Source organism: Protobothrops mucrosquamatus, unplaced genomic scaffold, assembly GCF_001527695.2.
Source record: "Protobothrops mucrosquamatus isolate PMUCROS unplaced genomic scaffold, P.Mucros_1.0 scaffold655, whole genome shotgun sequence".
Classification (NCBI taxonomy): Eukaryota; Metazoa; Chordata; class Lepidosauria; order Squamata; family Viperidae; genus Protobothrops; species Protobothrops mucrosquamatus.
The window spans coordinates 142,308-151,416 of NW_015386944.1; the positions used below are offsets into that span (position 1 = coordinate 142,308).

A 9,109-nucleotide genomic window follows, 5' to 3' on the forward strand; every position below is an offset into this window, starting at 1 on the left:
CCCCAGCCCAGGCCCCACGTCCCCCACCCCAACCCTCTGGGACCAGCGGAGGAGGGGACGAGGCCACCCACCTGGAGCAGGAGAGGTTGGAGGCCCCTGAGGAGCCGTGGCCGGCCTGGGGCCAAGGCTGGGGGAGGGCCACGCTGCTTAGGGGCCCGACCTGGAGGACCAGCAGAGCCAGAGCCACGAGGCCAGGGAGCAACCTGGGAGGCAAAGGGAAATCTCTGGGGAGGGGCCCTGGAGGGCCAGAGACCCTCCTCCGGCCACCTGCAGGCTCCCTTGTGCTCGACCTACCAAGCCAGGGCGCAGGGCAGAGCCAGCTGGAAATTGGGGCAGCAGGAACTGTTCTCCTGGGGGGGGGGAGAAGAGAGATTTGGAGCACCCACAGAGTGATGCTTGTGGGCATGGCGAAGAGGAGAGCAGCCCAGCTCCCACGTGAACTGGAATGCAAGTCTCGACCCCACCAACCCCACGGGGCTCAGGCAGGACCTCACAGAGATGGACGGACGGACGGACGGACGGACGGACACTCACCCACTCACTCACTCTTAATGGGGACTTCAGCACTGGAAGTGCAGAGAGCCCAGGTGCCACGAAGGCTTTTGCCCAAGGCTGGGGCTGACTGGCTGGGCCCCCCTCCCACCTGGCTGTCCTGTGGGGAGCAGGTTGGAGAGGGGGAGCCGCTCTCAGACTCACCCTCCAGCCTCCTCCGCCCAGCCACACATTTGGACAGGCGAGACTCGCACACGGCCCCAGCAGCAGCAGCAGCAGCAGGGCAAAGGAAGCCACACCCCAGAGACACCCCCCCCCCAGGGGCCGTACCTGAGTCGCTCTCCAGCCTCCGACCACCCGGTTCACTTCGCAGGCGTACACCAGCACCATCAGCAGAGAGATGGCGTAGAACATCTGAGGGGCAGAAGGAAGGGGACGCCCAGGGGCTGCAACGGAGGCAGGCCGTGCTCCCTCCCGAACCCCCTCTTTCCTTGGCTTCAGGACAGCCCCCCTCCCGTTCAGCCCCTTCCATCCTGGCTCTTAGGTGGGGCCAAAGAGGAGAGAAGGAAGCAGCCCTTTCCAGCCCCAAAGCCCCCCTCCCCCGTCCAGCACTAGTGTGGGGAGGCAAGGGCATCTCCTCCTAGTGAGAAGCAGCTGCCCGGCTGGAGGACTGACCCACCAGCCACACACACACACACCCCACAGCACGGACTGGGCTGGGCTAGCAGGGAATCGACACCCCCCCCACACACACACTTAGACCTGCCACCCCTTCGGTGCCACCTGAGGAGGGGCAGAGTTACCATGCCAAACATCCGCCCATACGGGCAGAAGCTGTGGGCCACCCCAAAGTGCTGGGTGGGAAGAAGGTGGATGGCCATGGTGGGGATCAGCACTGCAGCACCCAGGAAGTCTGCAAGGGAGAGGAGGACGAGAGGCCGGAGCTGTGGACAAGCAAAGGGGTCAGAAGTGCCCTCCAGCCCCCAGCAGGCAGAGCCACCCTCCCTTCTGTGCCCCTCGCAGCACGGGTTCTGTCCAGAGGCAGCCTCTCCTGGTGCCTAAAGCAGGGCTTCTCCGCCTGCTCCGGCCTTTTCCCACAGCCAGGCAGCGCCCGGGCGAAGGCAGCCTTGCGAATCCTGGCACGGGGGGGGGGGCGTTCTGCAGGGCCAGGGCTCCAACTTAGCCCCTGCAGAACCCGGATTCATCAGCAAGGGCGGGAGGGGATTGTCAGCTGAATGCAGCCACGCTTGGACAAGGCAAGCATCTGCAGCAGGGGGCCTGCCTGGGGTAGGACCCTAGAATCCTAGAGCTGGAAGGGACCTTGGAGGTCTTCTAGTCCACCCTGCCCAGGGCAGGAGTCCTTATACCTTATGCCTTTCTCAAGCAAAGGTGTTTCCCCATTTTTTCAAGGGGCCTCCATGTCTGTCCTGGCAGCCTGAACTAGCCAGTTGGACAGGAAGTTCCAGGCTTTTAGCCAGAAACCAGGGCTGCCAGGCTGTTCAGCTTGGGGCAGCAGCACGCTCAGCCTTCCAGGCTTGGCACTGGCTCAGTCATCAGAGGCAGAATCGCTCCGTGGTTAATAAATATGGACCCATTTCCAAAAGAGGCCCTGGGCACCCGGGCGGTTCCTGTGCCCCACACCTGGCAGTGAATCGGGGCGGTTCGTCTCCGGTGGGGCAGCTGCCACTGTTGCCCTTTTGGGCATTTTTGCAGGTGGCCTTCCCTAGAAATTAGTTCTCAGGTGGAGTTATTCGACCTCCATTTTAGGGTGTTTATGGTGTTTTACCAGACAGCATCAGAGTTCTTTAAATGAAGCAGCAGGAGAGAAAGACAGCAAAGGGGGAATGGGCCAGGTAGCATCCTGCCCTTGGCAGCGGCCCTCGGGGGCAGGCGGCTTCCTTCTGGGGTGGCATCAACTGAGCCCACAGCAGGGATTGGCACTTTGGCATGGGGACCCTCTGCCAAACTTTCAGACGCCAGCAGGCATTTCACCAGGCTGGTTAAAGATCTATCGGCTGCCAAACCTGTGTGCATTAAAGTTGGTGTGTGTGTGTTAACATGTTGCACAAACCCAGCCGGCTTGTGTTATATAACTCAGTGTCTTGTGGAAACCCAGAAAAGCAAGTTGCCAAACGCAGGGCAACCTTTGGGAGTCACCCATCAGACCTGGTCACAGCAGCACGGTCTTCGGCGGAGGACGGCCACGGCCAGAATGGAGCCACTGCCCAGCAGGCTGAAAGAGAAAGCCAGCAGGATCCGGTGGGCCAAATGCTGCTGCCGCTGCCGCCACAGATCCACCCAGGGCCAGGCTCCTCCTTCCTCCCCTCCCCCCCCAGTCAAGTTTGCATTGGGAACAAGCAGACGTCCGGGGCCTTTCCTCCTCCACCCCCCCTCCCCATTTAGCCACCATCAGCCGTCAGAGAACAGGGGCCTCCCTCCAGCCCTGCTGCACCCCAGGAGGCCCACTCACGCAGCAGCCAGACACCCCAGGAGGCGACCCGCTTACAAGTGATGCAAAAGAGGTAAGACCCCGCTACCCTCCCTCTTTCTCCTCCCCCCCCACACCTGCCCTGCAGCCCAAGCCTTGGACCTTAGACCCTTCCAAGCCCTCCTTCTCATTCTCTCTCTCTCTCTCTCNAGGCCAGGCTCAGACTGGGTGGCTTGGAGAGTCACCCGGGTTCCTGAGGGGGAAGGGGAAGCGAGCAAGCCCCCCCCCCGTTAGCCAGTCCCTCTGCTCACCTGAGGGAGAGGGTCACCAGGTAGATGCACACCAAGGCCAGAGCCTAGAGAAGAAGCAGAAAGACCAGGGAGGGGGCGTCCAGTCCAAGCCAAAGCACCCCGCAGAGAAAGCTCCCCTGAAGTGGGCCAAGGCGCTCCCTCCCTTTCCTCACCCAGGCCGGAGAGCAGGCCGGGATCAGAGGCTTCCTAAAGTCTGCTGGCTGCTCCCACAACCCTGGCGAGCCTTTTCCAAGGCTGCCCCCCCCGCCCCCCCCATCTCTCTGCAGGACTAGGTTTCTGGCGCCCCGGTGATCCTGGCTGCTCTGCTGAAAACCCATTTCTGACTCTCGGTAAGGAATTCAGATTTGCACAAGGGTTGATGGGGTCCCAAGGATGATGATGAAGATGCCATCCAAAATTGCACTGGCCTTCTCTGCAGCCACATCTTGCTGCCCATTCATGGCTTGCAATGTACCATTATTCCAAGTGCCATCGCCAGGGCTTCTCTCCCCTGTGCATTGGATGGTTTCTGAAGAATTGTGCATTTTCTCAATTAAATCTGACATTGGGTTAGTATCTCCAACCTGCTTATATCCCTTTGAGTATTGTATTTTTGGGTCTCACTATCCCACTCAATTCTGCATCATTAGCAAATCTAAAAAACATTTCACCACTGTTTCCTCCGAGACGTTAACGAAAAGAGAGGCGAGGGAAGCACCCAAAACTGGGTGCCTTTTTCAAATGGGGAACCAGGGAGAAGCACCGGAGGATTCCGGAGTCAGCAACGCTTTCTGCTTAATGGCCAGTGCACACTTAATCGGCTAGCTAAGCAGCGTGAGACCAAGTACTTCGATGGTCTACAGTTTTCCATACTCTACAAGGCAGTTGCCCAATTGAATAAAAAAAAATGAAAAAATTCAGGTTATTTTGCAAAGTTTTGTTGCTGACAAAGCTAAGCTGACCTGCAATAAAGCCAGCCTTGTTTTCGGCTGCCTGCTTCTTATCCTCCCGTGCTTTGTGGATGTATGGAAGCTGCAGCGGCCCTTTTGGAAATCTGGTCCTGCCTTTCCCAGAGCCAGAGGGTCCCCTCCATTCCTGGGCAAGCAAACCAGCCAAGAGGCCAGCTGGCTCCCTTGGAAAGCCAGTGGTGGGCCTGGAAGAATCGCTCCCCCCTCCCCCGTGCAGTGCCAGGGCAGAGGTGGGCTCCTGGCACTGCACGGGGGGGGGAGCCAAAGGGAGGGAGCTGCAGGGAGAGGGCCCTGGTCTTGCAGCCGCCTGGCTGGAGAAAAGGCTGTGTGAATAAGTGGGGAGGGAGAGGGGAGGGACGCCTTAAGAAGTGGAGCCTAGAGTTCTAGTCGGGGGAGCCCTGGCTCACCCTGCCTGGGCCAGCCTAACTCCCCAGTCAATTCCGGGGGGGGGGGGCCTGGAGCAGCCTGCATCCCAGACTGCCTAAATGTGCAGATCCAGACGGATGGCTGTTCTTGGAGCCGGTCTGGGGGGTCACACCCAACTTGCTGCCACAGCTTCTTCTCCTAGCAGATCACACCTGGCAGAGCTTCTCCAGGCTGGGCCTTTGTAGCTGGAATTGGCAGCCATTGTGGGAACAGCCCGTCCACAGGGGCAGGGCTTCTTTGGAAAGAGTGGAGCTCGCTGTGAAGCCAGGCTGCCCGAGTCGGAAATTCAGGTGAAAACATCTTTTGTGCTCTCCTCCACACACCCCAATCCCACAGCTTACTGTTTGGCGGCCTGGGCAACAGACGTGCTCGCACAGCCTGGTTTGCAAGCGCCTGCGTCCCCCCGTGGATTGCTGCACAAGGCCAGACACGGACGGAGGGAGCCTAGCCCAGCACCAAACTCCTGCTGGCTCTGGAGTCTCTTTCTTTTGCAAAAGAAAGCCAGGCAGTCGCAGCACCATCCAGGTTGGGCAAAATGTGCCATCACCACCCTCCCCAAAGCCGCTGCCTCTCCCTAGGAATGTGCTCTGAGCCCCCGGAAGGCCTACCTGGTCGGCCGTCAGGGCTGAGCCCCGCTCGCTTTCCTCAGCCATGGGGTGGCGGCTGCAGCTTCAGCTCCTGACCTCGCCCCGTCCTCTCGGGCCCTCCCTCCCAGCTGAGCTGCTTTGCGCAAGCCCTCCCCCCCCCAGGCTGCCTCAAGGGCATTTGATGATGAACGCAAGGGGAGGGGTGTGCTTCTCAAGCCTTCCCTGTGGAAGGGGGCAGCCTTCGGCCCCCTTGCCCTGCTGACCCTCTGGCTCCCCACCCTCCTCCCCTGGCCACGCTCTTCCCAGCAGAGGCTCTGGGGCTCTCTCTGAACGGGCTCCCTGCCCAGACCTCTGCACACCCAAGGCCGGGCTTGGCCCCATGGAGGAGAAGGGGCCTGGCGAGCGACTCGGCTGGATTCAGGCTGCAGCCCACCCTGTCCTTCAGCTCTAAGGCGTCCAGTTAAAAACCCACACAATTGGAGGTGGGGGGGGAGCGAAACAAGGCCCACATTTGGCCACTGAGCACGGTGGGTGAAAGGGGACCCTCCCTCTCAATGGGCTGCTTCTTAAATTCAGCTAGAGGCTGGGTTTGTGCAGCATGACCAGCTGTCAGGTCTTTAATGGGACTATTCAAGCAGGCTGCACATTCACCACTAGGCATTTCAGCATATGTGGCCAGAGTGGAGCAAACCTAGAAACCAGTGATTAAACCATGGCTTAGCCAGCCAAGGAAAATACCTCATGTGAACTGAGCCAATCAGAAGGGGCCCTGCAGCTCAGGGGCCGGAGACCTGTGGAGTCGAGAATATGGTCCTGGCCAACTTAGCCTAACCCCCACCCCCACTCGGGAGCCCCCTTCCGGAGGGAACCCCTCTCCGCCCCTAAACCCAGGGCCTCCTGCTGCAAGCGCCCTCAGCTCAGGCCTCCCAGAAGAGAAGCAGTCGTGGTTAGTCCCAGCGCCTTAGCAGCAGCTCCACTCCCGGGCAGGCTGCAGCACTGGGAATGGCTGCCCAAGCACCGGCCGCTCTGGGGGGGACGGGGGGACGGGTAGGGATTTCATGCTGGGAAAGCAGGGATTCTGGATTGTTTACTCCCTCCTCCTAGCTCCGCTTGGGGTCACGTCATTGGCCTTAAAATAGAGGGGTCCAAGAAGCTTCAGGCTGCTGCCCTGCCCAGGTGGGTGCCCCGTGGGCCTCGCTTCTGTCCTCCTTCCACAGCCCAGAACTGATTTTGCAACTCATCCCCCCCCCCCCGCAAGCTTCTCCCTCACTGCAGGCTCAGCCCCCTCCCTTTCTCTCTCTGCACGGCTGGGCAGGGAGGGTTCCAAAGCTCTTTTCCATTTCTGGGGTGGAAGGAATGAAAAGGCTTCACAGACCCAGAAACCTGCAATGTTCCAGCCGTAGTCTGCTGATCCAGATGGCAGAACTCTAAGGAACCCAATAAGCTGCAGCTGCTCTGGGCCCCCCACTCCCACCTCCCCAGGGAGGACGGATGGCCAAGCCTTCTGCACCAGCAATGTGAGTGCCTGACTCTCTTCTGACCTCACAGCTGCTCTTACCTCCCCCCCCCCCGTTCTCTTTTTCAGATAACTGTCTGCACACCCAGGCACACAAGGTGAGCCATCCTAACCTACCTGTACAAAATATAACTGTGTTTACATAGGCCGTGCCCTAAGAAATTGCACATTTTGACATAATGGCTTAATCCTCCAAGAGGCTAAGACGACGGCCGAGTTCCCGTGCCAAAACCTGCTGTGAGGCTCCGTCCTTTCATACGTGATGCTGAAGGGCCTGTTAGACCCAGCAGGAAAACTGAAACTGGCCAATGACCCTGGAGGGAAGACGGGTAACAAACCCCAGGCTGCTGTCCCTTCTGGGCTGTGAAGGGAGCCAAGAAGGACCCCTGCCCTATATGGCCACCCTTGCCAGATGGGAGGCCATAGAGTCGAGTTCCACAGAGATGGAGAGGGGGGTGGGGAGGCAGGACCCTCGGCCTGCCTTCGAGTCCTTGGCTGGGAGAAGGCATGCAAGGAGCGCCCAGATTAGGAGGGGGGAAATCTTGGCACCTTCTGGCCCAGAGTGGCTGGAGAAGCCCACCAAACCCCCACCAGGGACTGTGCCTCGACCGCAGTGCTTGGGGGCTCCGTCTAAAGGCCGGGTTCTGCCTCAGCCCAGGCACTCACAGGAGAGGCTTCCACTGCTGACGCTTTATTGGCTGGCCTCAAGCTCAACTGCACGTTCGAGAGTCCAGAGGTTTCCCCAGTCCACATTTGGCACACGTGTTGGAACAACCACCGGCCAGACTCCTGAATGGAGCCCTTTAAAAAGAACAAAGATCCCAAATTGAATCCCTGCAACCCCAGGGAGGCAAATCGCTCAGTCTGGAGCTTGAACTGGGAGCCCTGGCTGGTCCCGTGGCCTCCCCACCCAATGGCGAGGAATGGCTTCTGGCTTGCTTTGAGGCCAGGATGGGAAGCCAGCCTCGTTTTGAGCCCAGCAACCCCCGCCCCACCCAGAGCAAGCAGAGGGGGTTGGGTTTCATCTTTTCCCCGAAAGCCACCAGCTGCTGCCTCCATCCATGTGGCTCAGGACAGCCTGCCTCTCCTCTGGGCTAAAATGCAAAATAGTCAATATGGCTGTCAGGGTTTGCTGGCGTCCCAGCGAATCTGTCAAAGTCAGGAACTTGTAGAAAATGTTCTTGAGGTACTCCAGGTTGGCTCCCTCCCTGCTCTGGTCCCTGAAGGTCTTCTGAATGCGGCCCTGGAGCAGAGACACCTCCTCCCGGTGCTTCTCCCCTTCGCCCAGCAGCTTCTCCTGGAACTGGTGAGCCTCCATCTCCAGCTGGTGCTTCTGCTTTCTCAGGGCCAGGAGCTCCACCTCCTTCCGGGCCAGCTGCTCCGTGTACAGCAGGAAGGTGGGCTCGTTGGGGGCAGGGAGAGGCAGGGTCAGGGGCTCCAAAGCATCATCACCCACCCCACCACTGCTCTGGGCGCCGCCGCTGCCACCACTACCGAGACCTGGCCCCGTGGTTGCTTTGGGTGCCTGCAGCCCAAAGGGCACAGCCAGGAGCCTCAGCTGCTGCAGCTCCTGGTCCTTTTCTGCCAGGACGGCCAGGGCCCGGTCGCGCTGCTTGTGCATCTCCTCCTCCAGCCGGAGGGCCTTCTCCCGGCCGTCCGACAGGCATCGCTCCAGCTCCTGGCGGTGGAGCTGCTGGAGGAGAGCCGCTTCTCGCCTCTTGGCCTCCACCTGCTCCTGGTGCTGCTTGGCCTCCACTTCGCGGGACAGCCGAAGGGAAACGTACTTCTCCTTCAGCTCCGACAGCTGCTCCTGACTCTCCTCTAGCTCCTTGGCCAGGTTCCCGTCCTTGGCCGATTTGTTTTTCAGGACCACCTGCGCCCGCACCTTGTACCTCTCAAACTCCTCCTTCAGCTGCTTGAGCTCCTGTTGATAATAGGCCACGGTGGCCTTCTCGCCGTCCCCAGACTCCATTTCCTTCGGGGGCTCAGCCGGGCAGAGACCCCCAACGTCCCCCAGGAGAGACGGGGTGTGCTCGGCAGCCACTCGCGCCAGCTCCGCCAACTTCTCCACCTTGTCTCTCAGCACGTTGGCGTCCAGGTGGCCGTCCTCCAGGGCAAGACCCCTGGCGGCATGGCCAGAGGCGGCGACGGCCAGGGTCTTGTTCTCGAGGTCCAGCTGGGCGATGCGGTCCTTCAGCTTCTGGACGGTGGCCTGGTCCTTCTGCCTGGCCTTCTCGTAGGCTCCGAGCAGCCCCGACAGCTCAGAGACCCGGGCCTCCAGGGCCGCCGCCCGCTGCTCTCCCATCCGGAGGTGCTCGTCGGCTTGGGCGGCCTGGGGGGGCAAGGAGGAGAGGCGGTCACTCCCACTCGTGGGGGGCCAGGGGAGGGGAGGGGAGGGGAAG

The 9,109-nt window shown here is 60.5% G+C and overlaps 1 protein-coding gene across 1 annotated transcript in view; it reads right to left on the bottom strand.

Annotated features, from left to right (window-relative positions):
- Positions 1 to 7,701: 7,701 nt before the first annotated feature.
- The window catches only part of GCC1 (GRIP and coiled-coil domain containing 1), a 3,358-nt gene continuing 1,950 nt past the window's right edge, over positions 7,702 to 9,109 (bottom strand). Inside the window, exon 2 of the mRNA XM_015817908.1 lies at positions 7,702 to 9,039. Within this exon, the coding sequence (XP_015673394.1) occupies positions 7,729 to 9,039 (1,311 nt within the window). The 3' untranslated portion in view covers positions 7,702 to 7,728. The remainder of the gene's footprint in view (positions 9,040 to 9,109) is intronic.